The sequence below is a fragment of the Chiloscyllium punctatum genome, chromosome 11 (assembly GCF_047496795.1).
Source record: "Chiloscyllium punctatum isolate Juve2018m chromosome 11, sChiPun1.3, whole genome shotgun sequence".
Classification (NCBI taxonomy): Eukaryota; Metazoa; Chordata; class Chondrichthyes; order Orectolobiformes; family Hemiscylliidae; genus Chiloscyllium; species Chiloscyllium punctatum.
In genome coordinates this window covers 33,383,512-33,404,316 of record NC_092749.1, presented here as the reverse complement: position 1 = coordinate 33,404,316, position 20,805 = coordinate 33,383,512, and the positions used below count along the sequence as shown (strand labels likewise).

Below are 20,805 nucleotides of genomic sequence, written 5' to 3'. Positions count from 1 at the left end.
GGCCACTGCGCTCGAGCCCCGCTGACGTCATCCAACGAGCCTCTATGACGCCACAGCGCCCGCTTTGTGACATCACGCCCGCGCCTAACGGTCAGCGGTGACGTCACGAGGCCAGCAACCGGCGGTTTGGCGTGGGGCACACCTCCTCCTCCTCTTCAGGGAGGGACACCATGGCCTGCTCCCCCAATGTCAACCTGGTGGTAAGGCAGCAGCTTCCAGCGTTTACCATGTACTCTTCTTTATCAAATCCAATTACTTTTGGGAGGGGACCTTACTTTCGCTGCGGACTGACCGTTTGACACCTTTCAGTTGAAGTTAGAACTCGTGCGTTGACAGTAACTACCATTGGGACAGTCGACAGAAATTCAGTATTCACACTTTTCATGGTTAACTTTGTTTAATGCACTTTAAATTATTGTTAATTTAGTGCGACCGTTTAGGTACCGAAGGAGAGACTGGGACATTGTTTTAAAATTATGCTTTGAAACGGCACAGGCTGATTTTAACCCTGGTTGCCTAGCAGCTGGTGTTAGAAAAATGTATCTCAGAGCAGGGTTAGGGGGATTCATGATGTGCATGTTCCACTGCCATTTCAACCACACTGGTATTTAAGTCAGAAGTGATGCCCACCTCAGCCTGTTGGGGTTTTGTTAAAATTATGAAGATTGATCTCCCATGATGCGAAGACTCACTTTCTTGGATATCTATTTCTGTAGAAGGAGACTGCTTCTCCAGGTTCAAAGCCAAAATCAGAAATTGCTGGAAAAACTTAGCAGATCTTGCAGCATCGTGTAAAGAAATTAGAGTTAACGTTTCGGGTCCAGTGACCCTTCTTCAGAACACATCTGCCAAATTTGCAGAGGTTGATTTCTGCTGATTTTTTTTTCCCAGCAATTTCTGATTTTGTTCCTGACTGACAGCATCTTCCATTCATTTTTGTTTTGCTTCTTCAGGTTGTCTTTTGCAGTAGGGCCTGCCACCTGGCCTGTTGGACCATGACATCATGCTTTGCTAATAACTTTGCCATTTTCATATGATACGGAGGACATCAGCTACATTAGTATTCATGTTATACAATTTTTTTTTACTGTGTCAATCAAGTAATTCGCTTGGCCACAAGTCTTATTTTGGTTATTCATTCATGGAATGAGGGCAGTGCTAGCTAGGCTAGGATTTATTGCCCATCCCTAATTGCCCAGAGGGCAGTTAAGAGTCAACCACATTTCTGTTGGTCTGGAATCACATGTAGGCCAGGTCAGGTAAGGGTGGCACTTTCCTTCCCGAAGGGCATTAGTGAACCAAATAGGTTTTCCAATACTCAGTAGTGGATTCATGGTTTTCATTAGACCATTTAATTACAGATATTGGTGGGATTTGAATCCATGGTTATCATTAGACTCTTTAATTACAGATATTGGTGGGATTTGAATCCAAGTACCCAGAACATTATCAGGGTCTCTGGCCTTCACCTCCCCATAGTAGTACTTTTTCCTCGTTGACCTTAACATTTAACCAGAGATAGTCAGGGATTTGTAGCTGTGGCAGGTTTTTTGTGTAGGATGTCATTTATTGCACATGGATTGCTATCTAGGCACTAGAATGTGAATAAGGAGTATCTTTCAAGAGGAAAGGTTACTTTGCTAACAATGCTGATTACAGTACCTCAACATACAAGTTCTATAAGGTACCCAGGGAACTGCCATGATGCATTTATCTTGAGACAATGTACCAACTGTTATCACAGCTACCTGCTACCACTCCCCTTTTATTGGAATATGAGTGTCATCTTAAGCAGCTGAATGATTCAACTCTGCCTTCTCCTGAAGTTGGAGAAAGTGAGGACTGCTGATGCTGGCGATCAGAGTTGAAGAGTGTGGTACTGGAAAAGCACAGCCGATCAAGCAGCATCTGAGGAGCAGGAGCGTCGTTGTTTCGAGCATACGCTCTTCATCAGGATCCTGATGAAGTGCTCATGCTCCTGCTTCTCGGATGCTGTCTGACTGGCTGTGCTTTTTCAGCACCACACTCTTTGACTTCTCCTGAAGTTGCCTGGCCTCTGAGCTATGGTCTTCAGTCATTTTGATTTATTCCATATGATACCAAGAAATGGCTGAAGGCCATAGCTCAGAGGCAACACCTCCCAATGCTGAGTTTGGTTTTGACAGGGCAACTCTTTCCCCTGACCTCATTACAGCTTTGGTTCAAACGTGAACTCAAGATGAAAGGTGAGAGTGACTGCCCTTGAGATCAAGGAGTGCAGGTGGCTGTCCCTTGGTTGAAGTCATTCCTAGCACACTGGAAAATAGTTGTTTGCTGGAGTCATCCATCTCAGTACCAGGACATCACTACAGGAGTGCCTTATTGAGCTTCCATCATAGCCAGAGACTATTTCCCAGGGCAGAAATGGCTAACACGAGGTGTCAGGTTTAAGCTGGTTGGAGGCAAGTATAGAGGGGATGTCAGATGCGGGTTCTTTACACAGAGTTGTGAGAGCATGGAATGTGTTGCCAGCAGCAGTTGTGGAAGCAAGGTCATTGGGGACATTTAAGAGACTGCTGCACATGCATATGAAATTTGAGGGTGCATACATGAGGATCAATGGTTGGTACAACATCGTGGGCTGAAGGGCCTGTTCTGTGCTGTACTGTTCTATGTTCTATAAAGTCAGAATTCAGTGTGTCCCCTGATGATAGCACAATGTTTAGTCGTAAACTCCAACACCTGGGAAATGTCAAAGCTTCTATAAATTGGGAAATAACATGAATGCCAACAGAAAGACCATCTCCAGCAACAGCAGATCTAACAATCTCTGTGACTTTCAATAACACTTTCATTTATTGCTAAATTCATCAACATCCTTGAGGGTGACCATTGACCAAAAACTCTACCAGACTGGCCATATGAATAGTTTGACTTCAAGAGCAGACCAGAGGCTGGTAGTCTATGGTGAGTAACTTGAATCCTGTCTTCCGAAACAATGTCTAGTTATCTACAATGCATAGGTCAAGGGTATGAGGGAATACTGCAACTTGCCTGGATGAATGTAGTTCCAACACCACTGGAGAGGTTCAACACTTTCTAAGACAAAGCAGTCTGCTTGATTAGCACAACATCTGCCACCATAAACCTGTGTTTCACCCACCATTGACATACAATGGCAGTAGTGTGTATCACCTAACCACAAAGCATTGCTGCAATTTATAAAGCCTGTATCAACGCCATCTTCCCATCCTGCAATTTCAACAACCTGGAGCAGTGGACACCACCCCCTGCAAGTTCTTCTCCAAGTTGCTTATCCTGAGTTGGAACTAGATTGGTGTTACTGCATCTTTTATCTGGATAAAAGTTCTGGAGATTCCTAACAGGGCAATGCTATACCAGATGAATGCAACAATTTAAATGGGTAGTTCACCATCACCATGGAATCTGTACAGTGTAGAAGCAGGCCATTTGGCCCATGGGGTCTCCACTGACCCTTCAAAGAGCACCCCACTCAAACCTACTCCACTACCTTATCCCTGTAACCATGCATCTCATGGCTGGCCCACCCAATCTATACAACCCTTGACACTATGGCTAATTTAGCATGGCCTATTTCAACTAGCCTGCATGTCTTTGGACTGTGGGAGGAAACCAGAGTACACAGAGGAAACCCATGCAGACATGGGGAGGATATGTAAACTCCACATAGTCACCCTAGGATAGAATTAAACCTGTGTTCACAGTGCTGTGAAGCAGCAGTGATAACCACTGAGCCACCTTGCTGCCATAAAGTGCCACCACTTCCAGAACAATTAGGATTGGGTAACAAATGTTGATCTCCTCCGTAATGCTCACATCCCATGAAAGAATAAAAAATGCCTCATTGTCGGCAACCACATTGCACTATGCTGTACATTACTCCATATTCAAGTGTTCTTGCATTTAAGGGGGACAGTGCACAACAGGGATCCTCCTGTAGAAGGATCATTCAAATTTAAAGCAGAGATAGTCTGCTTGGTCCTTTTGAGCCTGTTCCGCCTTCAAACAGATCATAGCTGTTCTGCTCATGTTTCACATTCTACTTCTGTTCTACCCTTTTTAACTTTTTTGCCTAACAAAAATCTAACTGTGCTTTAAAATGTTAAGTAACCCCCCTCCAATGCTTTCTGAAGCAGAGAATTGTAAAGTTGCACAATCCTCAAAGAAAGAATGTTCTTCTAATTACTTTTCTACAAGGATGTCATTAACTTGTAAAACAATACCCCCTCGTTTTGGCTCACTAGAGGAAACATCCTTTTCCGATCCACTGTCCAAGGATCTTATCAACTTTAATTGAGTTAACCCTCACTTTAGAAGCATGGAATAGCCCAATCTATTCAATCTTTCCATGAGACAACCCACTCATTCCAGATGTCAAGCTAGCAAACCTCCTCTGAATTATCTCCAACACATTTATAACCTTCTTAAGTAATTGCACATCGTATTCAAGATATGCCTCACCAGTGCTGTGTATAACTGAAGAACAAATTCCTTTTATATTCAATTCCTCTTGCAATAAAAGGTAGCGTCCCACTAACCTTCTTAATTATTTGCACACGTTACAAAGATTTAATAATCATTACAACACCTAGAACTTTCTGCACCTCAATTGTAGTTCTCTACTTAAGTAATACTGTGCATTTTTATCCTGCCAAAGTGAATACATTTTCCCACAGTATGTTCCACCTGCCAGATTTTTGCCCATTCACTCAACTTATTTCTCTTCAACTTCTTTATGTCCTCTTCACAACATAAGTTCCTAACTATCTTTGTGCCATCTGCAAATTTACCTGCCAAGCTTTCTCTCCCCTCAACTAAGTCATTCATATAAACCCATACCTCAGGATGCCACTTGTCGCATCCTGTCAATGATAATAGTATCATCTATTGTGATTATAATTATCTATTCTAAGTAATCTAATGTAATCTATTTGTTCATGTCCTATTTTCTGCCAACCAGCAAATATTCTATCTGATAATATATTATCCCCTAAATCATGTATGTCTACTTTGCATAATAACCTTTTTAATTGGCACTTTGTCAAATACATTCTGGAAGTTCAAGTATAGTACATCTATAGACTCCCTCTTATCCAAAGCACAAAGCCCATATAACATAAGAACAGAAGTAGGCCATTCAGCCCAACCCGTTTGCTATGCCATTTAATGAGATCGTGGCTGAACTGATAATCCTTATCTCTACTATCCTGGCTTCCACCTATACCCCTTGATTCCCTTATTAATTAAGTATCTGTATATCTCAGCCTTGAATATTCTTAATTTCCCAGTCTCAATAGCCCTCTGCAGTAAAGAATTCACCAGTCTCTGTGGGGGAAAGAATATCCTCATCTCTTTCTTAATTGGGTGACCCCTTATTTCGAGATTACGTCCTCTGGTTCTAGATTTTCCCATAAAGGGAAACAACGCCACCACATCTATCCAGTCAAGCCCCCTAAGAATCTCTTCTGTTTCAATAAGGTCACTCCTTGTTCTTCTAAACTCCAGTAAGTACAGGCCCAACCTACTCAACGTCTGCTCATAAGTTGGTCCCTCCATACCTGGTATCGCCAACTCGCAGACCATTTCAGGGAACATCTCTGGGACACATGCATGAACAATCCCACTGCCCTGTGGCCAACCATTTCATCTCTCCTTCTCAGTTCCACGATGACATGTAAGTCCTGGGCCGCCTCTACCACCAAATCAAATCCACCTGCCAACTGGTGGAAGAATGCATCATCTTCTGCCTTGGGACCCTTCAACTACACAGCATCAGCATTGACTTCACTAGTTTCCAAATCTCCCCTCCCCCAACTTCATCCCACATCCAACTTTCCAACTATGTACCGCCCTCTTGACTTGTCCTACCTGTTCATCTTCCTTCCCATCTATCAGCTCCACCCTCCTCACCAACCTATCACCTGCCATCTACATACACCAATTGCCTTCCCACATACCACAGATACGGGGGGGTACTCCTGTATTTATTGTAAATAATTGTCACTCTAGCAGTGATCCCTGTGGTACAACATTTGTTGAAGATAGCCATCTTGAAAATGCCTCGTTTATCCTAACTTTCTGTTTTCTGTTAATTAGCCATGCTAATGCACTACCCCCAACACCACGGGATCTTAGCTTATTAAGCAGCCTTATGTGCAATACCTAATGCATTTTTGAAATCCAAATATATTACATCTACTGGTTCCCTTTATCCATCCTACTTGTTACCACCACAAAGAACTATATTAAATTGTCAAGTCTGAATTCTCCTTCATAAAACCATGCTGACTTTTCATGGTTACCTTATGTATTTCTCAATGCATTGCTGTTACATTCTTTTAATAGACTCAAAATTCTATTCTCCCAATGTTCTCCCAAAAACACATATGAAGCTATCTGGCCTACTGGTATGTTTTTTTTTTCTCTGTTCCCTAATTGAATAATATGGTTGCATTGACAATTTTTCAAACCTGAGATGTGACCAGAATCTAACTATTTTCTTAAATGTCTACCATTGATCATCAGCTTTCTTTCTGCTAAATGCATTTTTTCAGTACATTCCAGCCAACTCTGCCCTCATTTATTTGTAAGTACCCTTAATTTGGTTTAGAGTAGTTGGTTCAGACCAATGTTTCTCTGCCTCAAACTGAATGCTAAATTGTACTGTGTTATTGTCACTGTTTCCTTGGGGATATTTTACTCTGAGATCATTTATTAAATCAGCCTCATTAAACATCTGATCTGAAATAGTCTGATCCAGGTTAGATCATAACATCATGCTGTCCTGGGAAATTGTTAAATGCACTCTGTTGAATCTTTCTCATGGCAACCTCAGGAAATTTCATTTTCTCAATCTAAATGAAAATTAAAGTCATCCATGATTAATATACCGCCTTTTATACATACCCTGATTATCTCCTTATTTATTCTCTTTCCTGTTCGGGCCTGTAGATTTCTCCCACCAGTGTCTTTAATTCCTTATTAGTTCTTAGCTCTGTTGTTTGGATTCTATATTTTCCGATCTAAGATCATTTCCAGCTATTATGCTGGTTCAATCTTATAATAACACAGCTACCCTACCACCCTATCCTTCCAGCCTGTCCTTTCCTTTCAGGTCCTTTCATGCCTCTCAATACTTTGTTCCTCCTTTGATCTCCTTGTAATTGGAGTCCATTGGCCTTGGTATTTTGGTCATGCAGCCCTAGGGCATTTCTGGTTTGAAGTCCCAGACATGCTGGGTTTGTCCTGATTAAAAGCATGTTCACCCTCCTCTGGAAGACAGGGACCCCTTGGGTGTCGTAAGAGAAGAATTCTAGGGACTCTATATGTGGTTTCTCCTCCAGCTGGGTGTCTGTTGGCATTGTTTGTCTATTTTGTGAGGAAGGAGCACCTGGAGTGAGATAACATTCTTTCAGCTCCTGTCACCTTGTTGTTGGTATGCACAAATAGCAAGAGGACTAGAATGAATATCTATATGTATGACCGGCAGACAATGAATGTGCTGGACATGGCCTTTAATGGCACCTGTCAACCTACCCATAAAGGCATCCAGAGGCAGCATGGTACAAACAGTGTTGGAGGGATCATCCAACCTTCAAGGCCAGATAAGATTCACTAGGCTAATGTCAAATATGCAGGGAATTTTCTTTGAGAAGAGTTTGAATTGATTGAGGATTTGTGGAGTAGGAGGGACTTTGTAATTAATGGTAAAATTTAGTCAATTGTCTCTTTAATAATCATCAAATCATCTCTTGAATGTCGCAATAGAAACTAAATTAGGAAGAGTATAAAGACAGAAAAGTCTGAGGACTCAGATAGTATCTGCTGACCTGCTCATTACTGGATGTGGAAAATTTGAATAAAGCACCTTCACTTAACATCCTTAGTACATCCTTCACTGCTCACTTTATCCTAAATGTTGAAGATCTTTTAAACAAACCATTCAGACAACCAAAGCATTCTATTAACTAGAATTAAAAACATAGAAAATAGGCACAAGAGTAAGCCATTCAGCCCTACAACTTGTTCTGCCATTCAATGAGATCATTATTGATTGTCTAACTAGTTTGCATCTCTGTAGCTCCTTTCAAGACTGTGATGTCCCAGAGTACCATTCAGCCAGTTAAGTAGCCTTAAAATGTAGTCACTGTTCGTAATGTAGGAGAACAGGTAGCCACTTGGTGCAGTTGAAAGTCATATAAACTGTGATGAGATATAATACCAGAAGATCTGTTTTATTGATAGGACTGAGATAAATTCAGGTCAAAGCAGTTAAAGAAATCCATTGATGATTTTTATACCTGACTGGGGACAGTTAAGAAACAACATTGATAAATGTTTTGGAATTCATTAATTGTCCTCTTATTTGCCAATGATTTCTGCCTCCGCAATAATGAATAACATGACATCTCATCTGCATCTGTTTTTCGAACAAATCGTCCAAGTATGCGTTATTGCATTCTGCTTCTCCAGAATAAGGGATTTGATTCCAAAACTTTAAATGCAGAGTTGATCATCTTCTTTTTGAAACATAGATGTTGAAACTCAGTAGACAGTAGGAAATCTATCATTATACTATAATGACGTATAGTGCATTACGATCCACTATACGTCACTGCTGTGAGCAATCCCACAAGAAATTTTATCTCTGTTTGCTTGTAGCTGGCTCATACTGTTTTGCCACCTCATACAAAAAAGGAAGGAACAACCTCATAAAAGTCAAAACTGTGGAAAAAATATCTAACTGCTAATAAAATTGTTTTTTTTTGTTTTACAGCCCAGACTCTATAAATCTGTTATTGAGGATGTCATCAGCAATGTACATGATTTTTTCCTTGAGGAAGGTATTGACGATCATGTTCTCAAGGATCTGAAGCAGGTATTTGGTACTTCTGTTAGCACAGAAGTTTACATTTTCTGTCCTAAGTGTTAGTTTTCTAAGCGTATGCCAATTATGAGTAGCAATAAAAATACTTTACCTGATAATAAAAAATAGAAGATCATTACAAACTTCTGAGATTATAAGTCCAATCTATTCAATCACAGACCAATCTACTCACCACAGAAATTAATTTAATGAATTGTCATTACATCCATTCTAAGGCATGTACTCTGGTGTGGCTGCACTTGCAGTATTGTGTACTGTACTGGTTGCCGTATCCTAGGAAGGATGTGGAAGCATTGGAAGGGGTGCAAAGGAGATTTACCAGGATGTTGCCTGGTATGGAGGGAGGATCTTATGAGGAAAGGCTGAAGGACATGAGGCTGTTGTTGTTGGAGAGAAGAATGTTGAGAGGTGACTTAATAGAGCCATACAAGATGATCAGAGGACAGTGAGAGCCTTTTTTCTCAGATGGTGTTGGCTGCCACGAGGAGCTATAGGTATAAATCGTGGGGTGATAGAGATAGGACAGATGTCAGAGGTAGGCTCTTTACTGAGAGTAGTAAGGGCGTAGAACACCCTGCCTGCAACAGTAGTAGACTTCCGAACTTTAAGGGCATTTAAATAGTCATTGAATAAACAAATGGATGATTATGGAATAGTTTAGGTTAGATGGGCTTCAGATTGGTTTCACAGGTTGGCACAACCTCAAGAGCTGAGGGGCCTGTACTGCGCTGTAATGTTCTATATTCTAGTAGGATATGTAGTGTTTCAAATATTATCCATCTAAAGTGCTATAGAATTGCACTGAAATGTTGTTACTCTTGTTATACAACCCATTTACAATGAGGACTAGCATACAGTTTCCTTCCCTACGTGCTATCTTTGTGTTTCTCATATAAAAGCACCTAATTTTATCACCACTTAAAACATCAACAGTTTTTTTCAACCTATTCCCACGTTATGCTCCCCATGCTGCATGATGTACACTTAACCTAACTATATCCCTTTCCAGTTTGTTTATGTCTTCCTTATAATTTACACTGTGTAATACCAGTACGCCTGGATACATCACACCCAGTTCATTTTGCCTTATAAACTCTAAATAGCTCAGGCCTAATTGCTGATACTTGTGGCATTTCATTAGTTACACCATATAATCTTTATGACAACATAGTCTTGCCTGTTTCCTGAATTTGATTTATCCTCAATACATATTAACAGAATTCCGTAATACCTAATCTTGTGTCAGCACTCCTTGTGCAGAATTTTATTGGATGCCTTCTGAAAATATAAATCCACATCCACAGTTTTTCTTATATTTACTTTGCCATGTACAGCCTAACAGAATTCAGTTTGATATGTTTTGACATGATTTTACTTCCATAATATTAACCATGACTAATCATATTTTGAACAGATTTGAAGATGGAACTTTGATTTATGGGAGATTGAAAAGAATCAGGGTGATAGGTGTGTAGCAGCGTTCTGTATGCACTTGCTAAATTAGTTGAGAAAAGATATCTTTGTAATAAGAGGGTTGAGGACTGAAAAGGTTGTTCAAAATATTGAAAATAACTCCTATTAATTCTGTGTTTCCTCAAATATCTATCCAATTCTGCTTTAAATCCTTTCCATACTAACTGCCTATATTGCCTGGCTCGTCTTTGTAGTATTTGTTGTAAAATCTTTTGTATTGAAAAGAAGATAAACATTTATATTTTAATTTCCCTTGCAAACTTATTGTTTTCAGTCTTCCGACTCAAAAGGAAATTTAAATTTGCAAAGGTAACCCCAACTTCTGATGGTGTACCATTTTATATTTTCCTCCTTGCTCTCACAGTTCTGCCCTCTGCTTATTGCACTGTTTTAGTGAAGCTTAATGCAAGCACAAGGAGCAGCACTTCAACTTTTAATTAGGTATTTTACAGCCTTGTTGAACTCGATATTAAGATCAATTACTATAATCTCTGGTACCCATTTTGTTTCTGTTCCTCTGCATGTTTCAGTTTTCTTTTCACTTTCAGGCAGCAGCACATCTACCCAGGAGCAGAAGTGAGTACATCTATGAGATGCACTGCAGAAATTCACCAAGACTCCTTAGGTAGCACTTTCCAATTTATGGTGCTTACCATGTAGATAGACAACGGCAACAGATATATGGGAACTGCAAGTTCTCCCTGAGCCATTCTTCATTCTACCTTGGAGATATGTCAACATTCTTTCATTGTCACTGAGCCAAAAGCCAATCTCTCCCTCCCTAATAGCGTTGTGAATGTATCTACACTAAATGGATTGCAATGGTTCAAGATGCCACTTACTGCTGCCTTTCTGATGGGCAATTATGCTGGCCCAGCCAGTGAAATATTCATCCCATGAATGAATAAAAAGTAATTTGTTCAAAACCTATTGCAACTCTAACATTATAACATTACCCATTTGTAAGGTCTATTTCTCTGTCCACTGATGCTGCCTCATTGGCTGATTATTTTCAACAGTTTGTATTTTTATTTTTTTGTTTAACAGTCTCGGAATAATATTTGGCATAATTTTTGGTTATGCCAATCAGGAACAATCCATGCTGTTGGTAGCTGAATGTTGTTTTACACTCAACACCTTTTAGAATATATAGTCCTTCAAGGCTTTGTCCCATATGAGTGAATACTTCCACAGAAATCTATTAATCTCTATTTGTAACAGTTCACTATTGAGAGAGTTGTTTCTTAAAAGTTTTACACCAGGATGTCACCATTGATTAGCTCTGGGGTAGTCTTACACTGATGAGCTGTTTGCTTTTCGTTTTTAGTGACTTGTCGTGAAATATTCTGAAACTTGCTTAAAATGTTTTAAATCCCATTTTGTAATTGATTTGCTCTCTTGACTTTCATGCAATAAGCTTTGGGAGAGCAAACTTCTGCAGTCCAGAGCGGTGGAAGGCTTTTTCAGGGAAAATAATCACCAGCAGATCATGTTGGAACTCCAGCAGCAAAAAACTCATCAAACTGTACATACATCATCAGGTTTGTTCAGATTACAACATAGATTTTTTTTAAGTGCGTTTATTATTTACATAAGTAATGTGCCTTCTTACCAGCTGAAATTAAGATCTGAAAGATCTTGCACAGCTACTGGACTTCTGCACTTTTAGACAACAGATGCAGGAGTAGGCCATTTGGCCCTTTGAGCCAGCACCACCGTTCATTATGATCATCGCTGATCATCCACAATCTGTATCCTGTTCCTGCCTTATCCCCATAACCCTTGATTCCACTGTCTTTAAGAGCTCTATCCATCTCTTTCTTGAAAGTACCCAGAGACTTGGCCTCCATTACCTTTTGGGGCAGAGCATTCCATATATCCACCACTCTCTGGGTGAATAAGTTTCTCCTCAACTCTGTTCTAAATGGCCTACCCTTTATTTTTAAACTGTATCCTCTGGTTCTGGACTCACCCGTCAGCGGAAACGTGCTTCCTGCCTCCAGAGTGTCAAATCATTTAATAATTTTATACATCTCAATCAGATCCCCTCTCATCCTTCTAAACTCCAGTGTATACAAGCCCAGTTGCTGCAATCTTTCAACATATAGTAGTCCCGCCATTCCAGAAATTGACCTTGTGAACCTACGCTGCACTCCCTCAATAGCCAGAATGTCCTTCCTCACATTTGGAGACCAAAACTGCACACAGTACTCCAGGTACGGCCTCACCAGGGCCCTGTACAGCTGCAGAAGGACCTCCTTGCTCCTATACTCCATTCCTCTTGTTATGAAGGCCAGCATGCCATTAGCTTTTTTTACTGCTTGCTGTACCTGCATGCTTGCTTTCATTGATGTACAAGAACACCTAGATCTCGTAATACTTCCCCTTTACCTAACTTGACTCCATTTAGATAGTAATCTGCCTTCCTGTTCTCACTACCAAAATGGATAACCACGCATTTATCTACATTAAACTGCATCTGCCATGTATTCGCCCACTCACCTAACCTGTCCAAGTCACCCTGTATTCTCATAACATCCTCCTTGCATTTCACCCTGCCACTTAGCTTTGTGTCATCAGCAAATTTGCTAATATTACTTTTAAAACCTTCATCTATATCATTAATGTATATTGTAAACAGCCGCGGTCCCAGAACTCAACCTTGTGGTACCCCTCTGGTCATCACCTGCCATTCCGAAAGGGATCAGTTTATCACTACTCTTTACTTTCTGTCAGCCAGCCAATTTTCAGTCTGTTTTTTGCCCCAATAACATGGGCCCTAGGTTTGCTCACTAATCTCCAATGCGGGACTTTATCAAAGGCTTTCAGAAAAAGTCCAGGTACACTACATCCACTGGCTCTACCTTGTCCATCTTCATAGTTACATCCTCAAAAAATTCCAGAAGATTAGTCAAGCACATTTTCCTCTTTGTAAATCCATGCTGACTCTGACCTATCCTGTTACTGTTATCCAAATGAGTCGTAATTTCATCTTTTATAATTGACTCCAGCATCTTTCCCACCACTGACATCTGGCTAACTATTCTATAATTCCCTGTGTTCTCTCCCTCTTTTCGTGAAATTATGTATCAAACAGTACCATATCTACAGTTAGATGAATGAGTCAAATAGAAGAGAGATTCCCAATGAGCATTATTGGATTACAGTTTATATTGAATGTACCAATCAAATAGCATATTAGGACAATATTAGGGCAAATTACTTAATACCATTTCCACCATTTATCGTGAGAAGCTGCCTGTATTCAATGAATGATGCTAACCACTTATCAATTCCACTGAATCAATTATAAATTTGCTGCGTATAATACATTAAGTGTGTTGATTACTTCAGGTGATCAGTACATGTTTCCCACTTTATTGTTGTAAATATTATTTGGATTCCTCGTGTCAATCTCCATCCTTGGCTGTACTTAATCTGTTTTGAGTCTCAGCTTATCAGGAAGCATTTCTACTGATACTGGACATTTAATGAGCTATTGATCATGGAGGGACAGATTCGGACACAGGGTAGTACCACATAGAATATTTGGAGCAGATTTTGCTTTGTGCTTACTGCTTTCAGTTATATGTGTTGCTGATAATCAATTCATTCCCAGTCTCTGACATTTCCTATTGCTGTTCTCTCTCTGGATCTAAAGGATGATGCATTCTCCAAGATTTATAACGTTTAAAGTAAAAGCAGAAAGTGCTGCAGAAACTCAGCAGGTCCTGCTGCATTTATTCGTAGAGAAGCATAGCTAACGTTTTGCTTTCAATGTGCTTCTTCAGAATCCTGAAGTTCTGCCAGATTTCGAGTTTCTTCAGTACTCTAACAACACCAATTTGAATTCAGTTCCCCGACTTGAGGTCCAGCAACACACAGGAAGTTTGACATCATCCAGGACAGCCAACTTTGAATGGTACCACATCTGCAAACTTCCACTCCGTCTATCACTGATGATCAGTGTGTACTATGTACAAGATGCAGCACAGAAATTCACCAAAGATTCTCAGACAGCACTTTCCGAATCCATCTAGAAGAATAAGGGCAACCGATACATGGGAACACCACCACCTGCAAGTTACCCTCCAAGCCACTCACCATGATTTGGAAATATATTGCTGTTCCTTCCCTGTCACTGAATCAAAATCCTTTAGTTCCCTCCTGAACAACATTGCTGCAGCTTTTCATCCATATAATAAAAACTGGGATGAAGCTGTTCCCGAATCTGCTCGTGCATGTGTTCAGGCTTTTTATTGTCTGCCTGATGGAAGAGATTATAGGAAATTATTACTGGGGTGGGGTGGGTCCTTTATGATGGCAGCCTTTCTGCAGCAGTGAGCCACGTAAATAGAGTCCATAGATGGAAAGTTGGCTTTCATGATGGTCTGGCCTGTGCACACCACCTTCTGTATTTTTTAATGGTCCTGGGAAGAGCAGTTACCTTACCAAGCCATTATGCACACGGACAATATCCTTTCAATGGTGCATTTTGTTCTGGAACAGGCCAGACCTCAAAGCATTTCAGCAAAATAGCCTGGACCCAAACTTTGCTAATTGTTGTTAGTAGGTGTACAGTTGATATTACAGGAGGGATGCAGCTGGCTTAACCACTTAGTTTTAAACAAAACTGAATGTATTTGCAATATTACCGAATGAATCACAAACAAAAGAGAACAGAATATAGAATAACTTAACCTATCTGTAAACCCATCAGACTGTCCAGATTAATGATGCAGTTTCAAATATTTGCAACAATCCCCATGAACACCCCTTGGCACAAAAGGTAAAATAAATTCAGGGTCTTACGAGAGAGAGAAAAATGGCAGCATGGAACACCCTCTTCCATGAAGCTATTTCTTGGCTCAGCAGCCTCAAAACTGACTGACTGCTTTCATTGAATAGCCAGACTGCCAAAAACCAAACCAAATCTGAGCTGGGAACATTGTACAAGTTTTATTTTTAAACTTTAAAGCCTTTTACCTGAGGTAGTATCTGTTAGCTATAATCAAATTGGTCTTAAAACCCATCCAAGCCAGACCTTTTGGAGTCACTGCTTTTATAATCTTTCTGGGGGGAAAAATAAGCTAAGGACAGCATAACCTTGTTAAAGGTGCAGCATCATCACACCTTTCACCCCCTCCTTTAAAAAGTGTACCATCAATATCCAAAGATGGCTTCATTTTTTAGAAACTCCTTAATTTAAACTGTTAGTACTCTACAACATATACATTACATTGAAAATAATCATGCAAATATGCGCTACTACATTCTGTTTTAGTCTGTTTTAATCCTGCCTCCTCTGTTTCTCATTCAAGTCTTGACAATGCATCAGCCATCGCGTTTTCTTGTCCTGCCACATGCACAATTTTCAAACTGAATGGCTGTAATAACAATCTCCATCTGAACAGTCTTGCATTTTTGTCCTTAACCTATTGAAGTTTGTACAAAAATTTATGGTCAGTGTATATGATTGTCTCAGATATGTTGCTGGGAACAGAAATATTGAAATGTTGTAACACCAACACCTCAACTGTTGAATATTTCTGCTGATGAATGTTCACTTTCCTGGAGAAATACCCAGGCTTTCTATCTTCTCATCTTCTTGCAAGAACACTGCACCAACACCCACATCACTTGCATCAATAGCCACCTTGAATAGCTTTGTGTAATCACAGTGGAACCTTGATTAGCTGAATGTAATGGGTGGGCAGTATTTCATTTGGATAATTGATTATTCAGTTAACTGATTCAATGCCTCTCCTCTGGGCCTCGGAGTTTTCTGAAGTTTCCTTTTTCTTCACTCTGCCTGCCTTGCTCCCTCTCTCTGTGTCCAGGGTTTGTTTCTGAGTGGACACACACTTATGTGTAAGGGACCTGCGGCATTGCTGAAGCTTCACTGCCCCACCGCCCCAATCTGTTCAATGGGATTGACACAGTGAGCACTTGCTAAATCAGCTCTCTGTTCAGGAGATTAGGCAGCGGCACACTGCACATGAGCCACCGCCCCTGCCCCCACCCATGCCCCATCGGCCCCCCTGCCTGCACCTACCCCGCCCCCACTCCCATCCGTCTGCCCCCACCACATAGCCGCCACCATCCACCCACTGTCAGTAAGCAGAGTACATTTTTAATCATTGTAAACAAAAGACGCGATCAGTGTTGAAACACCTCTTTGATGTAATGTTTCTATCAGGACCTTGCGATCTTTTTCACATAATCTGAAATTTGGATAATTGAGGTTTCTCTGTACTGTGGCTAATACTGGAGCAGTGGTTAACACTGCTTTCAGGCTGTCAAATACCTTCTGACTGTCCGTTGTCCATGGAAACCTCTTGCCTTTTTTTTGCAATTCAGTGGGTGGAGCAGCCATACTGCTAAAATTTGATATGAATTTTGATAAAGTCCACTCAATCACAGAAATTGTAGTACTGCCCTTTTTGTTGATGGTATGGGAAACTCCCCAATTACCTTTTTTTTGCATTCCTTGGGTTCATTTGTCCATGTTGAATAACATGGCCCAGGAGGGTGACTAGGGTTTTGGCAAACTCACTTTTAGCCAGGTTTATCACCAAGCCTGCCTTCCGAAGTTGATCAAACAATTCTAATAAACGTTGCAAATGTTCCTTCCATGTGTGACTAAAAATCACCAGGTCATCAATATATACGGCACAATTGGTTAATCCAGCAATGACCTTATTGATTAATCTCTGAAATGTGGCTGGCGCATTTTTCATACCAAACGGCATGACCTTAAACTGACATTGGATGCTGCCTGAACTGCTGTGCTCTTCCAGCACCACTAATCCAGTATTTGCTTTCCAGCATCTGCAGTCATTGTTTTTACCTCTTAAACTGACATAGTCCATTTGCCATTATGAAAGCCAAAATTGTCTTTGCTCTTTCAGTCAAAGGTACCTGCTGGTATCCCCTGAGCAAGTCCAACTTAGAAATATAAGTTGCTTGTCCAACCTTTTCAAACCAGTCTTTCAAATGTGGAATTGGGTATATATCAGTTTTTGTAACGCATTGAATTGACTTTCTAATAGTCCACACGTAACTGTTGGGTACCATCTGGTTTTGGCACCATCACTATGGGTGAGCTCCAGTCACTGTAACTCACTTTGAATATGTCATCTTGGAGAATGTGTTCAATCTCCTTTTAGAACCTGCGCCAACTTGAGGGTTATGCCTATAAGGATATTGCTTAATTGGAGCAGCATCTCATGTTTTACATCATGCATAATTAGGTTAGTAATTCCCAGCTTACTTCCACATATTTCCCCCCCCCCCCCCCATGCAATATAATAACTCTCAGGTCATTTTAATTTTGCTCTGGAAGGTAACTCCATAATTTATCCCAATTTTTGACAACTTTCTTGTTGTCCAATTTAGTTTGAGGAATGTCCAATTCAGAATCCTCTGAACTTGGTTCTTCCCTCTATGTTGTAACCAATAACACATTCTATTCTTGCTTTCCTTTCCTGTCAAAATTTCTTTTGAACATGTTCACATGACACACTTTGTGAGAGTTCTTTCAGTCTGGAGTCATTATTAAATAGTTCATCTCACTCAACTTTCTTTTGACTTGATAAGATCCACTAAACCTTGCTTTTAAAGTTTCACCTATTACTGGAAGTAACACTAACACCTTATCCCCGATAGCAAAATTGAGTTTTTGGCGACTTGTCTGCTTCCTGTTTCATTCAATGCTGTGATATATTTAAATGCTGTCTAGCCAACCCCTCTGCTCTATGTATCAAATTTTCAGAATGATTAAAAAGTCCAAATATGTATCTCTGAATTCTGACTTACTAATTTCTCCTTAATTTTAGTGGTCCTCTCACCTCATACCCCAAAACTAATTCAAATGGACTGAATTTGGTCAATTCATTTAGTGCATCTCTGATTGCAAAAAAGTACAAATGGACTTCCCTTATCCCAATCATCTGGATATTCCTGACGCTAAGCACCATAATTCTATTAGTTTTAAAATAGTGATGGAAAAGGTCTAAAAGTTGAAGTTCTAAATTTTGGGCGGCACGGTGGCACAGTGCCTCACAGCGCCTGAGACCCGGGTTCAATTCCCGCCTCAGGCGACTGACTGTGTGGAGTTTGCACGTTCTCCCCGTGTCTGCGTGGGTTTCCTCCGGGTCCTCCGGTTTCCTCCCACAATCCAAAAGATGTGCAGGTCAGGTGAATTGGCCATGCTAAATTGCCCGTAGTGTTAGGTAAGGGGTAGATGTAGATGTGGGGGTATGGGTGGGTTACGCTTCGGCGGGGCGGTGTGGACTTGTTGGGCCGAAGGGCCTGTTTCCACACTGTAAGTAATCTAATCTAATCTAATCTAAATTGGAGAAAGGCCAATTTTGATGGTATTAGGCAAGAACTTTCAAAAGCTAATTGAATGCAAATGTTCACAGGTAAAGGGATGGCTGGAAAATGGGAAGCCTTCAGAAATGAGATAACGAGAGTCCAGTGACAGTATATTCCAGTTAGTGTGAAAGGAAAGCTTGGTAGGTATAGGGAATACTGGATGAATAGAGAAATTGAGGGTTTGGTTAAGAAAAAGAAGGAAGCATATGACAGGTATAGACAAGATAGATTGAACGAACCCTTAAGAGTATAAAAGCAGTAGGAATATACTTGAGGGAAATCAGGAGGGCAAAAAGGGGACATGAGATAACTCTATTTGCCAAAGCTAAGGAGAATCCAAAGGGTTTTTACAAATACACTAAGGGTAAATAGGGAGAGAATAGGGCCCCTCAAAAAATCAGTAAGGCAGTTTTTGTGAGGAGCTGCAGGAGATACCAAATGAGTATTTTGCATCAGTGTTTATTGTGGAAAAGGACATGCAAGGCATACAATGTAGGGAAGTAGATGGTGACATCTTGAAAAATGTTCATATTACAGAGGAGGAAGTGCTGGATGTCTTGAAACACATAAAAGTTGTACTTCACCTAATCATGTGTAACCTTGAAGTATGTGGAAAGATAGGGAAGTGATTGCTGGACTCCTTGCTGAAATATTTGTATCATCGATTGTCATGGGTCAGGTGCCGGAAAACTGGAGATTGGCTAATGTGGTGCCACTGTTTAAGAAGACTGGTAAGCACAAGCCAGGGAACTATAGACTGGTGAGCCTGATGTCAGTGGTGGGCAAGCTGTTGGAGGGAATCTTGAGGGACAGCATGTACATGTATTTGGAAGGGCAAGGACTGAGTAGGGATAGTCAGTATGACCTTGTGCATGCCAAATCATGTCTCTCAAACTTGATCGAGTTTTTTGAAGAAGTAATAAAGAGGATTGATGAAGGAAGAGCGGTGGATGTGATCTATATGGACCTCAGTAAGGCGTTCAACAAGGTTCCCCATGGGAGTCTGGTTAGTAAGGTTAGATCTCACAGAATATAGGGAGAACTAGCCATTTGGATACAGAACTAGCTCAAAGGTGGAAGACAGAGGGTGGTGGTGGTGGAGGGTTGTGTTTCAGACTGGAGGCCTGTGACCAGTGGAGTGCCACAAGGATCGGTGCTGGGTCCACTACTTTTCATCATTTATATAAATGATTTGGATATGAGCATAAAAGGTATAGTTAGTAAGTTTGCAGATGACACCAAAATTGGAGGTATAGTGGATAGCGAAGAAGGTTACCTCCGATTACAGCAGGATTTGATCAGATGGGCCAATGGGAGTGGCAGATGTAGTTTAATTTTGGTAAATGTGAGGTGCTGCATTTTGGCAAAGCAAATCTTAGCAGGACTTATACACTTAATGGAAGGCCCAAGGGAGTGTTGCTAAACAAAGAGACCTTGGAGTGCGGGTTCATAGCACCTTGAAAGTGGAGTCGCAGGTAGATAGGATAGTGAAGAAGGCGTTTGATATGCTTTCCTTTATCGGTCAGAGTATTGAGTAGAGGAGTTGGGAGGTCAGGTTGCAGCTGTACAGGACATTTGTTAGGCCACTGTTGGAATATTGCATGCAATTCTGGTCTCCTCCTTATTGGAAAGATGTTGTGAAACTTGAAAGGGTTCAGAAAAGATTTACAAGGATGTTGCCAGGGTTGGAGGATTTGAGCTATAGGGAGAGGTTGAATAGGCTGGGACTGTTTCTCTTGAGTGTAGGAGGCTGAGGGGTGACTGTGTAGATAGGGTATGGATAGGGTAAATAGACAAAGTCTGTTCCCTGGGGTGGGGGAGTCCAGAACTGGAGGGCATAGGTTTAGGGTGTGGGGAAAGATATAAAAGAAACCTAAGGGGCATTTTTTTCACACAGAGGGTAATATGTGTATGGAATGAGCTGCCAGAGGAAGTGGTGGAGGCTGGTGCAATTACAACATTTAAAAGTAATCTGAATGGGTATATGAGTAGGAAGGGTTTGGAGGGATATGGGCTGTGTGCTGGCAGGTGCATTGGGATATCTG

General features: G+C 40.8%; 1 protein-coding gene across 1 annotated transcript in view; it reads left to right on the top strand.

Annotated features, from left to right (window-relative positions):
• Positions 1-20,805, top strand: part of LOC140482658 (stonin-1-like) — a 106,821-nt gene that overhangs the window by 48,898 nt on the left and 37,118 nt on the right. Inside the window, exons 4-5 of the mRNA XM_072580161.1 lie at positions 8,798-8,899; positions 11,799-11,922. Coding sequence (XP_072436262.1) covers positions 8,798-8,899; positions 11,799-11,922 — 226 coding nt within the window. The remainder of the gene's footprint in view (positions 1-8,797; positions 8,900-11,798; positions 11,923-20,805) is intronic.